This window comes from Stigmatopora nigra, chromosome 19 (genome assembly GCF_051989575.1).
Source record: "Stigmatopora nigra isolate UIUO_SnigA chromosome 19, RoL_Snig_1.1, whole genome shotgun sequence".
Lineage (NCBI taxonomy): Eukaryota > Metazoa > Chordata > Actinopteri > Syngnathiformes > Syngnathidae > Stigmatopora > Stigmatopora nigra.
This window is the reverse complement of record NC_135526.1, coordinates 2,960,445-2,985,053: the sequence shown is the minus strand read 5'-3', so window position 1 is coordinate 2,985,053 and position 24,609 is coordinate 2,960,445. Positions and strand designations below refer to the sequence as shown.

General features: G+C 43.3%; 3 protein-coding genes across 6 annotated transcripts; 2 read left to right on the top strand and 1 right to left on the bottom strand.

Annotated features, from left to right (window-relative positions):
- Positions 1-147: 147 nt before the first annotated feature.
- Positions 148-3,112, bottom strand: ublcp1 (ubiquitin-like domain containing CTD phosphatase 1). Of its 2 annotated transcripts, none has more exons than XM_077740660.1 (11): positions 2,778-3,112; positions 2,471-2,660; positions 2,216-2,307; positions 2,038-2,123; positions 1,842-1,957; positions 1,671-1,769; positions 1,568-1,605; positions 1,395-1,493; positions 1,214-1,330; positions 923-1,050; positions 148-816 (listed from the first exon to the last, which is right to left on the bottom strand). In XM_077740660.1, the coding sequence occupies exons 2-11, from the start codon at positions 2,622-2,624 to the stop codon at positions 786-788; spliced, it is 960 nt and encodes a 319-aa protein (XP_077596786.1). In that variant the 5' UTR covers positions 2,625-2,660; positions 2,778-3,112; the 3' UTR covers positions 148-785. The 2 variants fall into 2 exon arrangements, with proteins under 2 accessions (XP_077596786.1, XP_077596785.1); XM_077740659.1 differs by having other exon boundaries at positions 2,471-2,678; positions 2,778-3,107.
- LOC144212628 (RING finger protein 145-like) lies at positions 2,842-8,266 on the top strand. Of its 3 annotated transcripts, none has more exons than XM_077740656.1 (12): positions 2,842-2,978; positions 4,290-4,545; positions 4,717-4,825; positions 5,286-5,377; positions 5,467-5,702; positions 5,797-5,972; positions 6,043-6,183; positions 6,253-6,435; positions 6,507-6,654; positions 6,734-6,856; positions 6,926-7,159; positions 7,310-8,266. In XM_077740656.1, the coding sequence occupies exons 1-12, from the start codon at positions 2,976-2,978 to the stop codon at positions 7,688-7,690; spliced, it is 2,082 nt and encodes a 693-aa protein (XP_077596782.1). In that variant the 5' UTR covers positions 2,842-2,975; the 3' UTR covers positions 7,691-8,266. The 3 variants fall into 3 exon arrangements, with proteins under 3 accessions (XP_077596782.1, XP_077596783.1, XP_077596784.1); XM_077740657.1 differs by lacking the exon at positions 2,842-2,978 and adding an exon at positions 3,294-3,543; XM_077740658.1 differs by lacking the exon at positions 2,842-2,978 and adding an exon at positions 3,797-4,010.
- A 286-nt stretch (positions 8,267-8,552) lies between these two features.
- On the top strand, positions 8,553-24,476 carry LOC144212829 (transcription factor COE1-like). The gene is made up of 17 exons (XM_077740985.1): positions 8,553-8,874; positions 9,615-9,941; positions 10,570-10,726; positions 11,137-11,200; positions 11,377-11,432; positions 11,711-11,784; positions 12,100-12,168; positions 19,282-19,363; positions 20,084-20,225; positions 20,392-20,525; positions 20,610-20,736; positions 21,569-21,657; positions 22,392-22,457; positions 22,622-22,985; positions 23,478-23,672; positions 23,741-23,806; positions 24,005-24,476. The coding sequence occupies exons 2-16, from the start codon at positions 9,814-9,816 to the stop codon at positions 23,803-23,805; spliced, it is 1,812 nt and encodes a 603-aa protein (XP_077597111.1). The 5' UTR covers positions 8,553-8,874; positions 9,615-9,813; the 3' UTR covers position 23,806; positions 24,005-24,476.
- The last annotated feature ends 133 nt before the right edge of the window (positions 24,477-24,609 follow it).

Genomic DNA, 24,609 nt, shown 5'->3' with positions numbered 1-24,609 from the left:
CAACTTTGTTTTCTGCGTGCGTGCTCAAGACAAACACACGCACGGGCCGTGGAGCCATTGGAGCTCATGCAGGTATGTCACATTTAACACACATTTTTTTTATGAATATGTAATAGAAATATGAGAAATAAAAAATCCAAGCAAGAATTTGGGTAAAAAAAAAGCTTTTATTGATGTCATATTTACACACGCATACTCCTTCAGCTGTTTCCATGACAACATGCCACGGGAGTGCACTTTGTAAGCCTTGAATTTAAAAAAAAATATTGTTCCACGTGTTGTGTTGCTAAGTTAAGTTGGTTATTTTGATTTATCGCTTATGGAGGATCAGAAGTGCCAAAACTAAATACATACTTAAATGTGTTACTTAATATTGTAGTACTTCCACAAATATCTTTAGTCATTTATATCTATGCAATTCCATGTTATGTATTTTAGGCTATATTTATTCCAAAATGTGTTCTATATTTTTAGAAAAGTAATTTCACATTTTATTTATTTTATTTTAGCACTTGTTTCTCCCTTGATCACATTTACTGCATTGTGTCGTGATGTGTTCTTTGTTCTTGCGTTGCAGTTTTGGGTTAAAAAAAAATTAATTGTTGCATTTTTGTGTTGCTGCGTGTGTATTATTGTGGCAGGAAGCACCAGGGTGAGACGTGATTGGTCGCACGCCCAGACCCACCCATACTGCACGTAGCAAGTGTGTTTAGGGGGCAAAGTAGGTGTGTGTTCTTCCAGTATGTTGTTATGATGATGATGTCATGGTCTTTTGTACTTTGTGGTCAGTGTTGTTGCTGCCTCTTATACAAGTACCTAAAGACAGATTTGGAAAAAAAAAGGAGGGCACATATCAGTTAATAATAGTGGTAGTAGAGTGGGGATTTGGATTGTGTGGTAGTGCCACAGTGTTTTTGGCTACCTCTCCCAGTGTTTGTGGTTGAGTGTGGTGAAGTCCTCCATCGCGGCGATCTCTTTCAAGTACTCGCTGAGCTTCTGCAGCTCGCGGTCCTTTTCACGATTCATGTGCGCCTTCATGAAGGGCCGGATCTGCGTACATTTTGCACTCGTATCTCAAAGCAAAGACGGATAATGGATTTTTCTTGTGGGATAAGTCATAGTTGGTTTCATTTAAATATATACCTTATCAACTAGGCTATAATGGTCAACACACATTTCACTTTCAGGTAGTCATGGCGCAAAGGTGAACTACCTTAAGTCCATTCTGCGGGTTCATGAGGAAATTACGTCCGATGTCATCGAACATGATGGTGTTCTTCTTGCTGTAGAAGCGCTCATACTTGCCCCAGATGACACCCAGTGGCTTCACCTGGAAGACTGCAAGGTTAGCCACACACTCGTCTTATGTTCGTGCACAGATGTGAATGCCTCACCTCCACAACACCTCTTTTGGGCGTGTGCACTGTGATCATGGCGGCGCTGTCCAACATGAATGTGATCTTGTAGTTTGGGTTGTCAGTCACACCCAGCTCCTAAAACACACACACAAATTTAATAATATTTAATATTGGCCCTGAACCCCTCACAGTTTTATAGCCTTACTCACCTTCATTTTGGCATCAATCCACTTCATGCTTGTAGCAGCTGAAAGACACAAACACACACATGATGATATTATCATTATGATGTTGCAGTATGGTCAGTCTTACACCAAATGACGATATCGTAATCCTCGTACGCCGATGTCAGGAACTCGTGAAGGTAGGGCCTCATTAGCTCTTGACCGGTCTCTGCGCATGATTTGTGGTCTACAAACACACATGACATGGCATGTATAAAGGGGCGTGTCTAACGGATCTATTGAAAAGGCTATTGTTTACCAAACAAAGTGTAGTCCACATCCAGGACCAGGAGTCTTTTTCCTTCCCTGGGGCAGTTGATCTCCTCCACTTTGTAGTCTTTGACACGGCGAGCGATCTTGGCAAGATTTTCCTCCCTGCCAACAACAAAACCACTTTGTTGTGTTTTCCTTCATGACGTTGCTGATCCCAGAACAGATTTGTTTTCTATCCTGACCTGTTCTCCACTTCGATGACCTCCTCCTCAATGTCAAAGTCGTTGACAACGTCGTCGTTCTCCGGAGGAGGCGCCAAGACCTCTTCCTGCGTGAGAATAAAAAATGTCAGATGGGATACTGGGATACAGGAAGGAGGCGAAAGATTAGGAAGAGGAGAAGCATGTTGTAGATGTTTACCAGTCCTTCCTCCCTGGTGCCCATCATCATGATCTTGGTGTTAGGTTTAAGTTTGAGGGAGCCCAACTTTACTTGGTCCTCAGCCGGTTTTCCTGACGATCGAACAGCAATTCCATCAGTCAATTAACATCATTTTGTGTACATTTTTGTTTCATTTTCATTGTGTGGAAGAGATATAGTTGACGATGCTCATTGTGGCTGATGTTGGAATTTCACAATGAAAAAAGCAGTGAACATTTTGCGTCTAAAATTCACCTTTAATTTTCAATCCAAGCAGCTTTTGTCTTTCGGGCAGCACACCGGTCAGAGTCTTGATGGACTGCTTGAGGTCCATGACAGTATCCTCCTCGGACAGGGACGTGATCGAGTACTCGTGTCCCCCCCATTTTATGATCACGGACACGGACATGGCTCACGAGCACACACTCGCACACACTCACACCCACTCACACACATACACACACTGCAGTATAGCAAGATGATCGTGATGTTTTTAGCCAAGGCGGCTAGCTAGAGCTAGACAGGCGGTTAGCATTGGCCGCGAGCACATAATCGGGCTTACCTGGCGAAGCGAGTTAGCATGCAATGCTAACACGGGACAAGCGACAAACGGATCGTGATGACGACTGGCCGGGCATCCGATCACTTTGTCTTCTTCATTCAACGCCACGAGGGAGAAAAGAGCGATAAGACAGCAAAGAGAGTTCCCCAAGCGCGTCGCCTCCTGCCGGCAGTGACGCAGCGACAAAGCCTCGTCGCCATGGTAACTGCACCGCTTGTACTACAATGTTCTGTCTCGTTCTATTGAAGCGAAGTTTGGATTTCAAAATCTGTACTCCCTTTATAATGTAACCATTTACAACGACAGTGACTATTAGCAAGTGAACCTAATAGGAGAGGCATGTTAGGAAAAATGTTTTCTATATATTTTTTTTTTTTTTTTTTTTTTTTAGTTACAGAAATAGTAGTAACTTATTCGTTACTGTACGACGTGATTCTGATGGACGGTTCAGTGTGGTGTAGTGTATAATAATACATAAATAAATAAATATTGGACAAAGAGGAGGTAGCTGTGATTGCGCATGCGTACTCCCGCCTCGACTCCCAGGCTGTTGGTTGGCTGGCTGGTTGGCAGGATGCCGACTATAATGGCGTCTGAGCGAGATGCTCGACTCGGCCTCCTACTGTAAGCTCGACCCAACTCCATCCTCACAAGGACCGTCAAACTCAGGCGGGCTGTGCCCCGCTAAAATGCTCCGCTCCTTTGCCGGCAAGCACTTCGCCGAGCCTTGTGCGCGCCCTCTTAACACCAACGACAGCCTTCGTGCGTAAGTTAGCCCATTCCGCCATTTTGAACTAGCTAAGCTTCATGCGAGCAGGCTAAAATCTGATTTATCTAAAGATGAGAGAAGTGCAACCTAAGTTTAATGTTTTCTGCCTCTGGGTGTCAGTGAGTAATTGCTTTGTGCTCGTGCGTTGCCCTAAGTGTGTGACTTGCGATTTGATGACGTCACTTTGATGAGGTAAGGTAGTGCGCTGCAACTGCCATTTATTTGTTGGCTCTGTGCCTGCAGACAGCTGCTTTATGCGCACAAACTGTAGTGTTCAACGGTAGCGTGCATTCGTCATTTAAAAAATATGAAAACACAACTATAGAGGCGCGTGATATTTATGCATATTCATTTTCCACGAATGCAGAGCCGTCAGAGATAAACAGACCGACGGATGGAGAGGTTACTCGAGTTCATCGACGCCATTCACCGCTTATCCGCCGTTCTCGCCAACCTCACTAATTGTGAGCACGGATTAAGTTTATAAAAATAACAAAAATCAAAGACTTTGGAAATTATGTTACGTAAGGAACACTAGCTTTCACTATTATGTAACGCAGCATCCTCGGGATTTATGTGGTTGGCGTGACTACAACGCGTCCTAGTTAAATTATTCTTTATAAAAATAAAAATTTCAACTGGGCGGGGATGGTTTTAAACCCTTATCCTTTTTTTACAGCTTCTTTACAAACTCTCAAACCTTGAATATTTGATTAATGTTTTTTTCCCTCTTTGTGAAAAAGCGCCCCCTGCTGGAGCGTCCCATCCTAGTGGTGTGTGGTGGCTGCCGGTCGGGGGGAGGCAAACTAGCGACCATGGCGGTGAAGGAGCGTGTGGAGGCGGTGCTCAACGTGGGTCTGCGTGTACCCAGCATCATGCTGCTGGATGTCCTTTACCGCTGGGACGTGGGCTCTTTCTTCCAAAAAATTCAACGATCTAGCCTGTCCAACAACCCCGTCTTCCAATACAAGTACCTGGCGCTCTACCTGCACTATGTCGGTCAGTACCATCACCACCACACAGAGAAATATGCTAAAGCATGAGTGGAAAGAGAACAAAACTCAAGATTACAAAAGTCACTTTAATATTTTGGACAAGACGTGTTCATGGCATCCAAATTTGATATAGTCCCACTAGTAGTGCTAGCATCCAAAAACATGTTTGTAACAGGTTACATCCTGAGTTTGGTGCTGCTCACGCTTCCTCGTCAGCACCTGGTCAAGCTTTACCTCTACGTGGTCACCGCTCTGCTGCTCTTTGCTGGCCACCAAGTGTCCAGGTACAGTTAGAACATGCATACACGGACATGCTAACTGAATAAATATGCACATAAACATGCTAGTCGATGGAGATTGCAAATCCAAACAATTATTAGGTCCGTTTCAATGGGCATTTTTCCCCTTTCATTTTCCCAATTAAATAAATTGTCCAATTTAAAAAATGAATATATAATGTTATCTCTCTTTTTGATTAAAAAAACAAACAAATGTAAATTCATAAAAATCAATAATATAACAAGAAATTATCTTTTAAGACTCTCGAAAAGAGGATTTGGACAAAATTTAATATCTATAAATGATTTGTCCAGAAAAGTTTTTAACTCAATAGTCCATTAATTGTGGCAGCCTTGTTGACAGATAACGACTTCCGAATGAAAGCGTAACTATGACATGACAAAAATGAGTCTGACGCCATTGCCACATGATAACTCCAATGTTTCCATTTTGTGTTGTCCTCAGGGACTATGTGCGCAGTGAACTGGAGTTCGGCCACGAAGGAGCCGTTTACCTGGAGCCACTCTCCATGAATAGATTCACTACCGCACTCGTAGGTAAGATATTTTTTTGTATGAGTACATATCTCTCCAACAAAAGTAGCCCGTTATCAGCAGTGTTAATGGCATGCACGTGGCTCTCCCAGGTCAGCTTGTGGTTTGCACGCTGTGTTCATGCGTGATGCAAACCAAGCGGATCTGGTTGTTCTCGGCTCACCTGCTCCCCCTGGTTGCTCGTCTTTGCCTGGTGCCTCTGGAGACCATTGTTTTCATCAACAAGTTCTCCATGATCTTCACCGGCCTGGAGGTCATCTACTTTCTGGCATCCAACCTGCTGGTGCCGTACAACCTGGCCAAGACGGCGTACCGGGAGCTTGTTCAGGCACGTGTGGCGTGGAAGGCTCGCCAAAACTAGGAAGTCGGTCGGTCTACGTCACTTTTTGTTGGGGGCCTCATTTTTCCCCATCCATTTCCAGGTGGTGGAGGTGTACGGTCTTCTGGCTCTCGGGATGACCTTGTGGAACCAGCTGGTCCTGCCTGTCCTCTTTATGTGCTTCTGGCTGCTGCTTTTTGCCCTTCAAATCTACTCCTACTTTAGTACCCGTGACCAGCCCACCTCCAGAGAGAGGCTTCTTTTCCTATTTCTCACCAGGTGGGTGCGCACACGCTTCACATACTGTCATTGCCCGTGCGTCAAAGTGCATTTTGCGACTCCCGCACAGCATCGCCGAGTGCTGCAGTACGCCGTACTCTCTCCTGGGCTTGGTATTTACCGTCTCCTTCATCGCACTGGGCGTCCTTACACTCTGTAAGTTCTACCTGCAGGGGTACCGAGCATTCATCAACGACAACACCATGCACAGGTGGGTCCCAAATGACACACTTGGCGTGCCTTTGTACAATGGAGTGACACTCAAAACACACACACGCAGGGGCATGACGGAGGGCATCACCCTGCTAATCCTGGCTGTCCAAACCGGACTGATCGAGCTGCAGGTCATCCACCGGGCCTTCCTCTTGTCCATCATCCTCTTCATCGTGGTAGCCTCCATCCTGCAGTCCATGCTGGAGATTGCCGACCCCATCGTCCTGGCGCTCGGGGCCTCCAGGGACAAGTACGGGCCGCCCGGCCGGCCACGACTGACCGTTGGTTCATGTCCTCAATGATTGTCGTTATCCTCTCTAGGAGTTTGTGGAAGCACTTCCGAGCTGTGTCGCTCTGCCTCTTCCTGCTCATCTTCCCGGCCTACATGGCCTACATGATCTGTCAATTCTTCCACATGGACTTCTGGCTCCTCATCATCATCTCGTCCTCCATCCTCACATCGCTGCAGGTCACCAAACGCCACGTTGGCGCGTGTCATCCCCCAGCCATTGGCTTGTCACTGACTATACGTGCCTTTTTGTTTTCAGGTGCTGGGTACCCTGCTCATCTATGTGCTTTTCATGGTGGAGGAGTTCCGCAAGGCTCCAGTGGAGAACATGGATGAAGTTATTTACTGTGTCAATGGGACGTACAGGTTGCTGGAGTTTTTGGTAAGAGCGCTCTCACACAATACTGTGCCTCCTCCGTTCTCTTATTTCATGACACTGTACGCCTTTTAGGTAGCAGTGTGCGTGGTGTGCTACGGCGTGTCGGAGACGGTGTTCGGCGAGTGGAGTGTGATGGGGACCACCATCATCCTGGTTCACTCCTACTACAATGTTTGGCTGCGGGCACAGCTGGGCTGGCAGAGTTTCCTCCTGCGTCGAGACGCCGTCAACAAGATCAAGAGCCTCCCCACCGCCACTGATGCGCAACTGCGCCATTACAACGATATATGCGCCATTTGTTACCAGGTAGGCACCACCATTAAAGGCGATAGACAATCGTTGCTCATAGAGCTGCACACTATCCATGTTTTAAAAAGGGCATTATGTAGAACACTGATCTAAATATCATTAGTAATACACAATCATCATTTAAATATTTTCAACTTGTTCCCTCAGGACCTGAGCAGCGCCGTCATCACACCGTGCAGCCATTTCTTCCACGCGGGCTGTCTGAAGAAGTGGCTGTACGTGCAGGAGACGTGCCCGTTGTGTCACGCGCAACTCAAGAGCCAATCGGCCGCCAACTCCGATGCGCCGACGCCCAATCGGGCGCCTGCGGGACAGGAAGATATTGGCCAGGAGAAAGCAACAGCGGTGGAAGAAGACCAAGCCCCATGTTCCTCCTCCGAATCGCCCCTGGCCGCTTCCGGTTTGGAAGGTGGCGACGACGCAAGGGGCGGAGCCTCGGGACAATCTGGCGTCCTATCGGATGAAGGCAAAGCATTATCTCACGTCTTTCAAAGCTCACATGACAAGACAGGGGAAGTCAGTATTTGAACCTGCGGTTCTACGCATCTGTTCTGTCGGCCAAATCGTTTCTCATTTCGCCACTCGCCAATCACTAGCACGGGATATTTTAATTGGACGCTGATGACGATGCATGCTCGAGCGTGAACTCTTGCACGTTTCCACGGTGGCCAAAGCATCTTCAGCATTTTTTTTTCTTCTTTCGTTCCCCGATGTGTTACAAAACGAGGCGGACGCTCGAGTTGTACGAGCATTTGCACTGATGTCATTTTAACGAGTTGACCTTTTGACCCCCGGCCCGTATGACGTGTCTCTTGAGCTGGTGTGATCACGCCGATGTTCGGCGTGGGACTAGCGGGACGCAGACGGCGGCACCTGTTACCTTCACAGTGTTAGCACGGTTCAGAATGAATACGTTTGCAATGAGCAATGTATGATGAACACCTGCCTATCTTTTTTTTTCCTTTCTCCGAAGTTATGAAATGGTTTTGCACGAGTTTTTTTTTTTTACAAACTCAATTGGGGCAAACACCATCACTGACTTCCACGTTTGTTCAAAGACAGGACATTGTTTGGAGATAAGGTCAAAAATAAAAGTAAACTAAGTAAAAATTTGCATTTGTGGTTATTTCTCTTTTGCCTTCAGTAACATAAAACATTAATGGCTATGGAAATTTTGACTTTTTTTTCAGGCTCCGGCACCCCCTGCGCCCCTTTTGACGATAAGTGATTTGATTAGTTCTGACAAAATTGTGTCTAGAATTTGGATTTATGATCCTAAATAGTATTAAAAATTGAAATAGTATACACCAAGAACTTGTTGCAGGTGCAGTGAAACGTCATCACTTTCACAGACTGATTGGCTAGTAGTAGATTGGACTAGCCAGAGCTAGCAAACTGTACTTGCATCGAGCCGCACAAACATATATTTTTGTGTTGATTTAATAGCGATTTTGTTCACATACAATTGCTGAAGGAGAAGAGGGGATCCGGTTGCAGATCTACTATCAAAGCCATTTTCGAGACGGACTTTTCAAGAAAAGCTGGACATGAAGAAAGACTGGACAACTCCAAAGCCAGCAAGCATGTTGCACCCTGGAAAAAGCCTCGTTTGCAACTTTCAGTCCACTAACTGCTTGTTATTTACCACGGTAATTGAAATCTTGAGGATAGAAAGGAGGATGGATTTTGTGCACGAATAGAAAGGATTGTTGGTGAGTAAAATTTGGCTATACTCCTAAATATTTCGATTTTATGAGGTTATTATTGATGCTTTTATATATGTCGCGACTGTAGCTGCAGTAAAGGTTTTATAGCAATACAATAGTTATTGAGTGTTGGGTTGATTCAGACGTAACAATACCGAAGGCATAGGTAATAAGTAAAATTAAAGCACATTCTGATAGGGAAGAAAAAAAGTCACGTGAACGCCACGCTGCAGTTTGGAACGTTGACCACAGGGCGGCAGTACAGGCTCTTTCACGCGTGTGTATTGGAATGACTCACTTTTGAAAGTTCATTTCCAACGACTATAGTAAATCAATGTTTTCCATATCTCCCTCCTCTACCATACCTGAATCAAATGATAAACTCATCAGCAAGCTTCCCAGAAGCTTGATACTGATATCGATGATTTGATTCCTGTGTGTTGGAAAACAACGGCTCTCCGGGACCGGAGTTGGGCCCTGAACTAAATCCTTCTTGAAATTAATTTGACATCTATACCCTGTCAATGGCATCCTGTGAGTTATTTTAATCAGAGTGCCATTTGTGTTTCTGTATGATAATATTTTATAATCTTACTTACAAATATACCATGCACAGGACCACATTTTTATCCCCACCCTTCTGTCAGTCACTTAAAAAGAGCGTGGTCATGTATTCCAACCACGCCCCTTTACCCATCATAAGCTCCTCCCCCCCAAACTCCTTGTTTTCACTCTCATCCTTGCAGGAGTAGATCCTAACCAGACCCTCCACAACCTGGAGAAAGACTCCAGTGATGAAGGAAATGAAGACGTGATGACTTGGGGAGCCCCTGTTTTATTTCATATGAGGAGCTTTTGTATGAGAGCCCCCTTCTCCGTTCGGACCCCTTAGCGTGGAGGACCGGGCACAAGTGCGGAGCGAGCGGAGCCGCTTGAGGTGCGCCCATGTTCGGCAGCAGCCTGAAGGAGGAGCCGCTGCTGGGGGACATGAACGCCGTCCGGGGTTGGATGCAAGGGGGCTTGGGCGCTCTGGGGGGCGGCGGCGTGCTGGACGCCAACACTGCTGCACAGAGGTCAGTAGTAGTATCCATGCTTGATTTGTTTGGATTAATTTTTTTACATTTATTTACAATTTTTTTAAATCAGAAAAGAGGGCAAGTATAGTCATATATATTTATAGTAGTAAATATCACATTTTTTAAAATCTGTTTATTTATAGTGAAAAATAGAAGGGGAAATTGTGATTAAAAATATGGAAGTAAATATGGATTTTGTTAAAAATCTGAAACAATCTTGATGAGTTTTTTTTTAGGGTTTCATCACAATAGCAAACAATATATTTTAAATATGACCAATACTAAAGTTGAAAATGGCAAATATTTGCATATTTTTATTTTTAGATGTTAAAAAAATGCTTGGTGAACTAAAACACAAACAAACAAATTTCATTTAAAAATTGTTGATTCATGAAGGGGAAAAAAGGAATTTGATCATTAAACACAAAGTTGACAAAATGATACGGCAGGCCAGATTTGGCTCCAGTGCCACCACTTTGACACCTGTGCTGTACATTGTCTCCTCTCAAATGAATCCACATAATTGCATTCACTATTGTTGAAAGTTGATATAATCATACAAAAATAACCCCGGTGATACACATTTGGTCTTGTAAAATAATTCTTGTTGTATGTCTGCCCACAGCGGGGTGGCGGTGGGCCGGGCCCACTTTGAGAAGCAGCCCCCCTCCAACCTGCGCAAGTCCAACTTCTTCCACTTCGTTGTGGCGCTTTACGACCGTCAAGGGCAACCTGTGGAAGTGGAGAGGACCAACTTTGTGGGCTTCATCGAGAAGGACAAGGTACTGCAGTGGATTTATTTGCCATGATGTCATCATAAGGCCCCGCAGCATTCGGACAACAATTATTTATTACTGACCGGATGAATTTGTCAAATGTGTTAACACTCACAGTCGCATTTAGGGGCAATTTAGAGTGTTCAACAAGCCTAGCAAATATGTTTTGGGGATGTGGGAGGAAACCTGAGTACCCACGGAAAACCCACACATACAACTAGGGGCAATTGGGAGTGTTCAACAAGCCTATCCTGCATGTTTTTGGGATATGGGAGAAAAGCCACACATATCTTGTTGCTGAACTTATTTTTATATATGGGGGATATATATTTATATATATATATATATTCTGTTGCAATGCCAAATGTTGCGAGCGAAAGTTGAAACTGGATTTGATTGTTTATTCTTGTGCGCAGGAGCGCGCGGGGGAGAAGACAAATAACGGCATCCATTATAAGCTTCAGCTGCTCTATTCAAATGGTAAGAGAAAGACTTTTTATATTGGAGTGGATACAATAAAATAATTAACTGTGTGCCCATGATGTCATGATTTGGTAGAAACCAAGATTTTTTGGCTGAATTTGTTTAGTTTAAACATTTGACAATTTAAAGTAACAAAATGCTAATTTGGCTTTTTGCTGTGTGGTGATGTGCAGGCATCAGGACCGAACAAGACTTTTATGTCAGGCTCATCGATTCAGCCAGCAAACAGGTGAGCTCCCTATCATTGCCAGGTTGAACCATGGAAAATGTACATATAAAATTCTGCTCTATTTACAAAAAAAAATCAAAGTTAAGAAAACAAGTTCTGGAACTAATTAATTTTAGTAGAGGTACCACTATATATAATCTGTTTTTCGTATTATTGAACTCAGAGGTGTCTGACCTACAAAAATGTGACTATTTGTGTTGAAGTAATGGGCAGCCACCTATTTAGTCAAAATGCATGTTTCAAATCCACATATCATGAACTTTTTTACTCTTTCACAGCCCATCGTGTACGAGGGGCAAGACAAGAACCCCGAGATGTGCCGAGTGCTGCTCACACACGAGATCATGTGCAGGTCTGAAACACACACACACACAATGACACCCCCTTTTCTAGTCCAAATGGCTCATTTATGCAAATGTAAAACCCCAATCACAAAACAATCAAATGATCTAAACAATAGAATGTTCCAAATCTATTTTCCATCACTCCATCCATTTTGCTATCCATGTTGTGTATCCATCTTCACGTAGAAGATGTGCAAGTGCGCTGACAGTGTCAAGCGAAAACGGCTCCGACACAACTTTTACATCTATTTCTGTCCGCCAGCTCCCGCTCCAGCGCGTGGCTTTCATGTGCGCACACTAACAGCTGTTTTGTCTCCTCGCAGTCGATGCTGTGACAAGAAAAGCTGCGGAAATCGCAACGAGACGCCGTCAGACCCCGTCATCATTGACAGGTAGCATGTGTGTGTGTCTAGTTTGCGTCACATCTCGCAGGCAAATGCACATAGACTGACAGCATCTAGTTTTAGTATGGATGGATGTGATTGGTCCCCAACCACCGGCCTGCGGACTGGTACCAGTCCATAAACCACTTGGGTGCTGGTCCTTTAGAAAAAGAAATATTTTACACGAGACACCATTGGCGCTTATATGAAGGTCTTGTGCCAATGGTGTGCTGCACCTCGGGGTTGCCAGATCCCAAAGTTTCCAGTCTAAGCCAACACTGTAAATCTAAACCATTCAGTTTGCCGGTAAATTTGGCCAATCTGTCAATGCTGCTACTTTTACACATGCACAAATGAAAAAAAAGAGGAAAGGAATATTTTGTACTCATATTCCATATTAATACTCCGATTTCCGCATAGTTGCGCTTTTTCAAACTTTTTGGGACGCTTGAAAAGTGTCTCTCATAGCACATGGTTATAGCCTAAAAAAGACACAAAGGCCCATCCAAATGACAAAAAAGTGCCTCTTATAGTCCGTAAAATACAGTAGTTACTTTTTAAAATCTGCCCAACAACACACTCCACATGAACGCACACATTGACGTACACCTACACGCTGTTGTCACATATTCTCACAAACATATGTTCACACGTGGAAATCTCGCATTCAGCCACCTCCCTCGCACCCACAACCGCACAGATGTACGCAAACACACACACACACACACACACACACACACCAGTCACCTACTTGTCTCACACATAGCTGACAATCACACACTTGACAGTCACCAGCCATACGCATGTACACACTCCTCAAAAACAGTGGCACAGCAGCCTAGCACAGAGAGTAAGTACAACATACATGCTCGTTACCCACGTACAGTACACACACACACACGCCCAACATACTCGCCCTGCCCACGCTCACACTCATCGCTCTTCCATCACTCTCGTAAAATGGGTCACGAGTAAAAAAAAAAAAAAACAAGTGAAAATGTGACAGTGAAGAAGTGAAACGCAATCCGAGGCGCTTTTTTTTAACCCTTCGTCTACGGGTTTGTATTTTATCCTTTTTCTACTTAAAAAGAAACTCCTTTCTTTTTTTCCTTCATGTCTTCTTCTCTTCCTTCTCAATAGTTTAAACAAGTTTACTAAAGGGCCCGTTTTCAATCATAGTCCATATGTGTGTGTGTGTGTGTGTGTTTGAGAGGACCACGATGGGAGATGCTAGAGTACGTGGTGGAGATGGAATGTCAAGGTTACCGTGGATACCGTGGGATACTTCCTGTCGATGTCCGTTCACACACTCTCGCTGCAACATCTGGAAGTCTGTACTGCAACATGTGGACACACACTAGCACGGCTGCGCACATACGCTAATGCACACACACACACACACACACACAGGGCTCTTCCCGTTCACCGCCATCGATCATCGGCTGCCAGCGCCCCGTAATCCGAATGGATTGGCTGATTGATCCCCCCCATTTGAAGTAAATGAGTTCAACTATAGGAGGACATTCTTCTCTTAGCATCTGCGTTTTCAGAAAACTTTAAAATCATCAAATACGTAACAGTAAAGACATTTTGGCATAGTACATATGCAAAATATTATTGGATTTCTTGTTGGTGTTAATTAGTACGTATCAAATGAGCAATGTACTATACAGTGTGTTATAGCCTTTTTTTAAGGGACAGTGGTCACTATAGTGGACAGCTATTCAAAAGTTAACATTTTAGAGACTTAACTCTTTATAGTCCAGGTAACTATTTGCTAACTAATAGGTCAAATTGATATTTAAATAAATAAATAGAAAAAAATATGCATAAAATGGTTGATTCTGTGTCAAAATGGATTGGACGAGTTTGAGTTAAGTTTAAAAAAAAATCAATTTCAAGGAGGAAAAAATCGAAGTAAATAACAATAAAAGAAGAGAGCTACATCAAGTTTATTTTTGGAACCTTTTGGAAGGATAGAAAGCAAATTCAGTGCGTCTTTTACTATTGATCAAGTTACCCAAAAATAATAATGTGGGTTAGGAATGTGTGTGTGTGTACATGAGTGAGTGACAGTTGAGTGCAAATCAGTGTGTGTGTGTGGGCCTCGTTAATCCGTCTCACTTGAGGTTAACAGGAGGTTAACGAGATGCGATGATACCCTATCACACGCCTGCTTGACTGCTAAAGGGCCTCGTGCGTAGTGTGTGTGAGCGTGTGTGTGTGTGTGTGTGTGCGGAACATTTGTTGCCAATCCAGTTTGAGACAAGGGTTAGGGTTGAGTGGGGTAACGGACAAGAAACGACGGAGAGTTGAGGAAGTTTGCGCAAAAGAGCGCCGGCTTCTCACGCACCGCAAACCAGAAAAAGACAAAGAGGAGGATTTGCAGTCACACAATGGAATTGCAGGCTAGATGAGGAGCTGGCTTTTCTTTTGGGAGGTTAAACCTCACGCTGGGGAGTCCTGTCAATCAAACAGCGCTAGTAAGGGGAGGGTGACTGTCAGTAATTTGAAGGAAATCTTCTAAACGATCTCTTCATCTTTTGCCGCTGTTGCTTTCCTCGCACGCACACCTTTCTTTCTGTCAGTTACCAAAATATCTCTGACAATCTGGCGCGTACACACTGACTCCAGATTTACTCTCTAACATCTCTAACACACCGTGTGTGTGTGTGTGTGTTTTGTCAGAATTAGCAGGAGGTGAAAAACGAAATAATTTGAAGCTGCTCCTCTATAAATGCCGTCGTTTTACATGGTAATATAAGGTAATATGACAACTTTAATATCATCATAAGATTAGATTAGATAACTTTGTTCATCCCGTATTCAGAAAATTTCATTGTCACAGTAGCAAGAGGGAGATGTCGTATTAGTTTTCGATCTTTGTGAGTTCTGGACATTTATTCCTCTTTGACAAGATTCTGTCATTTTTTTTAGTGTGGAAACATTTGTGATTGGGAGTGTCCATATTTCACTTTTCTTTGTTCCAGACCAAAATACACTGCTACTTCTACTTACAAAAATGACTTGGTTTCCAAAATTCACCCAGAAAATACTACTCTATTTTACAAAAATCCAAGTTACAAAACAAGTACTATTTTAAGTAGCAGTACCACTGTATCTACACCAGAATTGTATTCATCAAATGGGGACCAATCATTTTTTAGGTTTGATCCAGATCAAACAGGGCAGGTGTAAACACGCCATCTGGTCTCAAATATGTAACGACATTCAGGAAATACACTGTGTACAGGAAGTGGCACTAATCCACTTCCTTTCCTGATAGGAAAAGCATCAAATCTGTCAGGGTGGAAGTTAATACACACACTGTATACACACACAATGTTGATTGTTATTTTTCGTAATGAGACAAGGAAGTGCTTTTTCATCACATGTGCACAATTCATCTCCATGTGACAATAACAGGAAACACACACACTTATTTTATTGGGGTGTGTTTCTTTCTAAATAACTGAGAAAGCAAAGCCCTTTCACACAAGACAGCCCTCTTTTCAACATGCTCCCCCATCTTAGAAGGTGGGGGGTTAGCCATCATGGATGTGATGGAGGTTGTGAAGCTGCATTTTAATGAATGATTATGTTTTATCGCACGTACTCACGCGCACTTTTTTTTTGCGAGACTGTGAGGCGACTTGACATGTGCGCGCTCATTTAGCCGCCCCGCAAAGGTCAAGTGGTCTGAATGGAAAGCGCCCCGTCAGCACAGCGTAATCCCGCTGCACACGCTAACAGTAGGTGAGATGAAAAAGAAAAAAAAAATTCAAAAAGATAGAAATAAAGGGTGTGAGGGTACATGCACGGCGGCCACACACAAAGAGAAAATTCTGTCTATTAGCATGTCGAAATTCAAAAATATCAAATCATTTTGAATGACAGTTCACTGTAGTGACCACCAGTTTGTGTTGCAACCACATGTGGAGGAGGAAGTGTGTGTGGAACGGAAAGTGATAATTAGTTTTTTTTTTAACTAAAAAAATGTTCACACTGCTTTTTCGATCGTGCCATTCTTTGTTCTGCATTTGGCAAAGTGTTGACTTGTGTTGTCTGCTAATGAGCTTGTACGTGTTTACGTGTGTGTCGCTTAGGTGACAACACCTTCACCTGATCGCACCGTGATGTTTGAGGCGTCAAAATCAGTCGCAGTTTGATATTTCCTCCGTAAAGTCGTTCGCCAACTTATAACTAATATTATTATATCATTGTTTTATATATGTCTTCCATATCGGGGTGGTTTGATTATGAGGAAATGACATCATCCAAGTGATTCTTACTTTCTGTCACGTGACACCACGCTGAGGGTGGCGAAAAAAGGGCGTCGACGGCGACGTAGGCTGATTTTCCTCTCCGTCCTCATTAGCATATTTCCCAGGAGACACACGTTGATTGACAGCCAGCTGTCGGCCTATCAATTAGGTGTTGTCTTTATGCAAATGAAGTCATGTCGCCCGCTTTCTCTTACGTCTGCCGGCTTTCCCTCAAATCCCATTTTCCGGGCGTCTCTAGGGTCTCTGAGTAAGAAAGCCCAACCCACTTATGCTTGTCACAAAAATATATTTTTTTTGCACACGTGAAGGTGGAATGAAGAGATAAACAATGATCAGGGCCACATCAAAAGAAATCTAAAGTTAGCAGATACACATTATATTCTATATACAGTATTTATTCGAGTATAATGCCCACCCATAGTGTGTGACTAAAATACGTACTATATATAATAATATATATACATATATAGCTTTGTTTTCATTAAAAAATGACTGTTTAATCTAAGAGTGACCTGGTAGTTGAGTGGTTAGCACATTGGCCTAACAGTACTGAGGCCTTGGGTTCAAGTCTGTATCAGTCTACCTAAAAAAAATCATCATAGCATTTTCATTAAAAATTGACCTTGTATAGTCAAGCCATTTATCACTTTGGTTTCTCATTTAAAATGCCTTGTATAGTGAGACTTTTTTCCCATTGAAAATGACCATGTATAGTAAGCTTTTTTTTTAAAGGACTTGTACAGTAAGTATTGTATAAATGGGCAGTTTTTCCAATTTGGTGGCCCTCCTGGACCCCTTATTTGCCAAGGCCCCTAAGCTAGGTTAGCTCTATCGCCATCAATCGCGGGTAAAAGTATTTATCCCGGAACTCCCGTGTGTGTGTGTGTGTGTGTGTGTGGGCATGTTTTGGTCTGCAGTAAAGCAGTGTGATTATTTTTGGCTCAGCAGCAACATGGTGAGTCCTTTGGGGGATAGAACGGACACACGCGTACAAAATCCCGCGCACACACCTCCAGTGGAATTCCCCAGGAAGGGCTCCTCCTTCCTTCCCTCCAAGCGTTGGCATTGTGAGTTAACATGCTGCTAAGAAATCCCCCCCATTAGAATTTTAGACAAACCATAACTACAATCTATTGTATAATTGCCCATAGAATTGTTCATGTATTATACCCCTAAAAAAAGGGGGTATTTTCCTAGATCCGCCCCCTGGCATGCAAAAGTCAAGTGCAATGTTATCACTTGAAACAGATCGGGACTGGGATTTGGTGGGGGGTTGTCGCAGGGGGGGTTGTGCACGAGACCCCCCCCCCCCCCCCAGCCCCCCAGCCCCTCCACCACACTCATTGAGGCTTTTATAATTGCCTCTTATAATTGGAGGCCTTTTCACCAGCACACAAAGCAGCCAATCAATTTATAGCCATTCTCTGTGTGTGCGCACGTTCCGTAGTTAAGGCCAGATGGGGTCAATGGCGGGGGGCACGGAGAGCGCTGTCTTTGAAATCAAGAAGCTTGTCAGCCAATGAGAGTAAAGGGAACAAACATGACCACACAAAATCATTGAAAATATGGGATGAGAAAAAAATTTGAAAGGTGCTGTGATATGCTAAGCATATTAACAAAATGCAAGTGACTACAATAATGATATTAGAATTGATAATGCTGTCAATGCTATTCCAATCAGTGCAAATATATCCAGCTTATTCTGGTTGTGACATCATCAAATCTTTTTGATGAAAAAAATGCAATTAAATGTTAACATAATTAAAAATATAAGAGAATATTTGCTTATAAAAGGCTCAAAAAGAGGGCTATAATTGATCTGGCGACTATCAAAAAAGCTGTCAATTTATTCATCGATTCATTGTGGCATCTTATTGGTCCCCCACATTTTTATTTGATACAATGCCTGCTTAATAGCTAGTTTTCCTAATTGCTTAAACTTGAAAGTGTAATAATTCCTATATTTCTGATGCTACTTTTGAATGTGCGCCGACGCGTGTTGGCGGTGCGCTCGCACGCCGTTGTGAGAAGGACTCGACAGTGCGAGGTCGCCGGGGGTCAGCGTGGCTGTCCTGCGCCGTGATAGGCTGTCACCCGAGGGCGAGAGGTCAACGTAATTATCCGCGTTGAATGGCGCCGTCCCGTGTTCTGAGTCGGCCCAAGCTCGTTAACGCACATTTTTTACACCGGGACCTGCCAGGCCGCTGGGCCGTCTGGCGAGCACGCCGTACCTCCTCTTTGTTCTCATTCCACATTGGTCATGCCATTGGAAGGAAGCTCCAGGGACGTGACTCTGTGGTAGGCCTGAAGAAGAAAAAAATGATGTTGCGTTCAGAGCGCCCACGCTTTTTTGCCGTTTTGGATTCACACTGACTTTTACATCCCCAAAAACATGGAACTTTTTGTTCATGTAACGTCAAAATAATTCTAACTAACATTGTCATTTTGCAAGTTTTTTTCTCAATCTGGTCATGTTTTTACGCCAAAAGTAGTTTTGTGTTGATACATTGTAATAAGTAGGCGATTATGCATGTGTGGTGTTTGCATGTTACCCCCACGGGCCTGTGTAGGTTTTCTTTGGGTACTCCAGTTTCTTGCTACATCCAACAAACATGCATGATAGACTGGTTGAACAAATGACTTTACTCTTTCCAATATTCCAATTTTAATCATGTGATATGACAATGTATGACATCACTTTCATAATATCACCACTTTAATGTCACAATATTACAATGTCTGACTACATTCATGTAATATGGCAGTACAGAAAATGAATGAATGAAACATATTGTATATTTTTTCTCATCCTTAACGCCACAATTGTGTTTGACAGGTTTTTCCTGAAATTTTTCCTCAAGTGCAACCAGAATTGCCTGAAAAACGCGGGAAACCCACGAGACATGAGAAGGTTTCAGGTATGTGCGCTTGACCGTCTTCCATTCAAACAGACAGGAAGTCAAGTGGGCGATTACATCCACATCTTGATTATTTCCTTATCGCCACCCCACATGGAAATGGGAAAGAAAGCAATTTAGTTGACTTTTAAACGTGTGTGTGTGTGTGTGTGGGTCTGACAGCAGGCACTAAGTGGAAGTGTGTCTAATTGTGCGGCTTTATTGTAGTGGAACCACAGGAGACAGCTCTGTTTCCCTGGGAGATAATTAAGCGTTGGACCCTTCACGGGTACTCCGGCACCCCACCGCAAAATATATACACACACACCCACGTTTAACACACGTTCATAGCTGTAGTTTTAGTCTGTGCATGTGTGTGTGATGTGTCAGATATGCTCCAAGGCGCACTTAACAAACGCTTATCGCACCTAAAAGTATTCTTTATAATATCATTTAGCTTTTATTTACCTTATTAGGCAACTGCTTTGAAAAGCAAACTGAATATACTTTAAAAAAAACCTATCAAGCAGTTGTGATTAGTTTTCTGTAATGGCACCAATCAACTTAACTCACAAATGTATCATCAGCAATACTATCACCAAACGTGCTTGATATTTGTTGAATAATTAAAGACTGAGCTACAATGTGATGATAGAAGCTTGCCAGTTGAAAAAACACACTATTTTTTTCCAAATCCTTGAATTGCACTAATACTCATTCCTCTTACTTCTCTATGGTCAGGTGGTAGTGTCGACAACAGTCAGCGTGGAGGGTCACGTGCTCTCCGTTTCCGACAACATGTTTGTCCACAACAACTCCAAACACGGACGGCGGGCTCGCAAGCTCGACTTGGCAGACGGAATGCCATCATACCTCAACCATGGTAACAAACTAGAAAGTGTGTGTGTTTGTGTCTGTCTCTGTGTGTGTTTGTCTTTGAGCATCATGAGTAGCAGATGGTTGATGGTTTAATCCAATCAGGTCATTCCTGCCTGTCCATCTGCCTCATCAGTGTAACTGTACATGTGTGTGTGTGTTTTTTTTTTAAGGAGCATCGCCTTGCATCAAAGCCATCAGTCCAAGCGAGGGTTGGACCACAGGTGGCGCCACAGTGATCGTCATTGGCGAAAACTTCTTTGACGGCCTGCAAGTCATTTTTGGATCTATGATGGTTTGGAGCGAGGTGGGTTTTTTACACGTCCAATTCCAGGTCAAAACGGACTCATTATTGCATTGTGGTGTTGAGCCATTTCTTATGATGTGGCAGCTAATCACGGCCCACGCCATCCGAGTGCAGACGCCACCGCGACACATTCCCGGCATGGTGGAGGTCACGCTGTCCTACAAGTCCAAACACTTCTGCAAGGGCACGCCGGGTCGTTTCATATACACGGGTATGTAAACAAATGGCCGCAAAGTGGAAATGTGGATACCCTGACAAGATCCTTACTAAAAAAAAAGTAAAAAGGGTGGTCTTTAAGCACATTGGAACAATTAGGCAAAGAACACGCTTGGCATGATGACATCATCGCAACAGGCATCCAATGAGCTTCCGCTGTGAAACTGGAAAACGGTTTTTTTTCGCACTGTGTTGTTTTTGTTGGCTCAAAATTGCGCCCCGAGGCAAGCGAGTTTCTAATTGGTCCCTCTGCTATTTACTCGACCATCTTATTGGGCGCCCGTGACCGATGTGACCCATTGATTGGCTGATGGTTTCAGCGTGTGACCCGGGAAACTCCAGCTGTGAGAAGCCAATATGACAAAGCTTCATGTGCACATCTTTTCTTCTGGGAAAAGATGTTTATAAACAAAACCAAAAAGTTTTTGCAGTACAGAAAAATGATTATTTCAAGTTTCATGGCTGCAATTCAGATTGAAAATGATTTCTAAAATGTGTATTACACACACACACAGTTATATAGGCGCCCTAATTTAAGATGTGTAAAAGTATGGATTTTTACATACCATTTAAATGATAAAACCTTGTCAAAAATTATTCAAAAATAACTATTCAAAACACAGATCCATATTTATTTAAATTGTACCCAAAAAATGATCTTCTCAATATTTCAAAAAACAATAATAATACAGACTTATATCAACATAGCAATGACTGTATGTTAGCATTATACTCAAGCCCACTCATTACTATTTATCTTTCTTCATCATTTTGGTCTTATATCAATTCTAATTGTCATTTTTTTTCGATGTCTGCCATTTATGAAGCTCTCAATGAGCCCACCATCGACTATGGCTTCCAACGATTACAGAAGGTCATCCCTCGTCACCCCGGAGACCCCGAGAAGCTTCCAAAGGTTTGTACACTCACACTCACAACTTGGATTCGGCGCAGTGGGCCGTGTGACGGGATTAGCCACAAACAGATTGCCCAAAACAAATTGTTCAATGAACACTTTTGCTCTACATATGTGCACGTCAAGGCGCAAGCCCCCCACATTCAGGCCACACCCTTTTTACTCCCCCCCACCCAGCTGATGCCATTTGACACATTTGCAATGATGTCATGTGATGAGGTCACGGCAATGTTGAGGATGACGACGGAGAAAAGTCATCAAATCATCTCATCTGCGTGTGTAGAATGACATCAGGACGAAAGGGAGGCGTGACCCGCCGCGTACGCCGTTGTTACTCATGGAACATTAGCGCGGCGTAACGCCGCTAATGTGTCGCCATTACATGCACTTTAAGTGGCCGTCCGGACGTGGCTTCGCCTTTTCCGCCCGTTCCAAGATGTTAAGTGGATGATGAAAGCTCCTCCTCTTCATCATCTCTGATGAGGAAATCAGAGGTTAACCCATTGGCTGCTGATGGACATCCCATTTTAGTGAATAATCCTTTTGAATTTACCCAGAGTACCCGGAGAAAACCCATGCAAACTCTGGGAGAACATGCAAAAAGGCAGAACCTGGGATTGAGAACAACATTTATTTTGGTTCATTTGAATTCAAATATGTTTCTTCAAAAGACTGATATTTTCAGAATATTGTTCAATGAAACATTTTCTTGTTCTTTCTCATTCATTTTCCAGGAGGTGATCCTAAAGCGTGCCGCCGACTTGGTGGAAGCGCTCTACGCTCTGCCGCACAACAACCAGGTCAGCTCACATTATGATCATGTCAACTACAGGTTGAATTTTAGGAGTAGATTTTACAATTATGAATTGGCTGCCATTGACAGTGATACATGTCCAATTTGGCATCCAGTGAGTTAACCAGCTACAAACTCTATGTCACCTGACGTATTTTGATCTTGTGACAGGAGGTGATGGTAAAGCGAGCGGCGGACATCGCGGAAGCTCTATACAGCGTCCCAAGAGGCCACGCCCAGCTGCCCGGCCCCGCCCACTCGGGCGTAATGACCGCCAGTTCATTCACAGGCCAGCTGTCTGTCAACGTGTCGGAGCCCTCATCCAGCGCACCCCCCGCCGGTTACATCGGGAGTGGCGCTGGTGGCGGGTCACCTCACGGGTACGCGCCCGCCGGCTCCACGCCACAGCACTACTCGCACACGCCGCCTCCCCACGCCGCTATCAACGCGTACGCCAATAGCGCCGCCGCCATCGGCAACCTGGGAGCCTCGCCGACCTTCATCAATGCATCTGTGGCCAACTCGCCATATGCAAGTAAGTACAGTGTTAACGCTACTTATGAAATTAATTGATATTTATTTTTTGTAACTAGTATTATTTGTTAGAATGGACATATATGGTGGTTACATTAAGCATAATCCTCTCATGATCTTTAATACTACCGCCTAAAATTTATAGGAATTATAAAGGTATATCAAATTTGTATGAAATATATTGACAAAAGTATGTATGCAAAAAAATATTTATTAAAATGGCACCACGGTACAGAACCAAAGTTAAACAAGTTATTTTTCTCGTCACTCACATGCTGCAAGTCAAGATTTGTTACAGTATTTAACAAAAAAATAAATGTAATATAATTCCAAAGTATCACACTTAAGTATGTTGGAACAGTCATTTGCATATAAATGCATTTCATAACCTGAAAACTTTGTATGTAGAAGCATTTGTAAGTAGAGGTACCCACTGTATATTAGAAATGGCCTTATATTTTCCCAACATTCCTAACCAAGCGCATGTTTGCAGTGCTCCCTTCCAGCCCCACGATGGCGTCATCCACATCTTTGGCCACCAACTGTTCGGCACCGGCGGCGGCGACGGGCGTCTTCTCGTTTTCCCCCGCCACGTTGGTATCAGCGGCCGTCAAGCAGAAGTCGGCCTTCGCCCCGGTGGTCAGGCCGCCATCATCGCCGTCGCCTTCTTGTACCAACGCCCACCAAGGTGTAGTGATGAAGACGTTACCACTGTCATTTAGCATCCTAACTCTTCTTCTCTTGCCATGTGCGCAGATACCAACTTTGCCGATTCTGTCAAGTTGTCGTCAGCCGCTCTTCAGGGCCTGGCTTTCAGTTGAAGTAAGTTTAATTCCACTTTTCTCCGCCTTTCTGTAGAATGACGGTGAATGACATCATTTGTCCTCTTTGTTTTGCAAAGTTACAGTCATATAAATAGAATAGGCAATTGGTTAACCATTATAATTGAACTGTTTCATGTTGTAAATTTTGATCTGCCACTAAAAACTTGATCATTTTTTTTTCTGTTCCTTTTGGCAGACGTCCCAGGAATGATTGTAAAAGCCTTGCCAAAAGAACCTCCTCAGCTCATCCGGACAGGGCGTCAGGAAAGGAATTTGTATTTTTTTTTTTTTGGCAGGGCTTCTCTTAATGTTTTTGTACAGCACTTAATGTGATTGTTTTTTGTTTTTTTACAATCACAATTGGCCAATCAAAAATTTGCTTTCAATAATTTTATAAATTTCTTTCTTCAGGAGTTTGTGTCTTATTCACCTTTTTTTTTTTTTAAACTTTGCAAACTTTTGGTGCCTCGTGGAATCGCTCGCCATCGTGCACACCGACAACTGAATAAGCCTGGTTGGATTTGTTGCCATGGTTACCACCCAAAATACAGTTGACTATTTATTTGCTTTGGACAAACTACACTGTAAAATAGTTTTATATTCTTTTTTTCACTTTGGGCTGTAAAAAAAAACTTTTGGTATATTTAATTAAACTTTCTTGTGTGTCACCAGCTTGTTTGTCACCTTTTCACCAATTAGAATTATTTTTTATGTTTTATGGACATTTTCCGTTTCAAATGTCTTTTTTTACATTTAGTTTATATTGTATCCTAAATAATATTTCAATTGTATGAGATTATT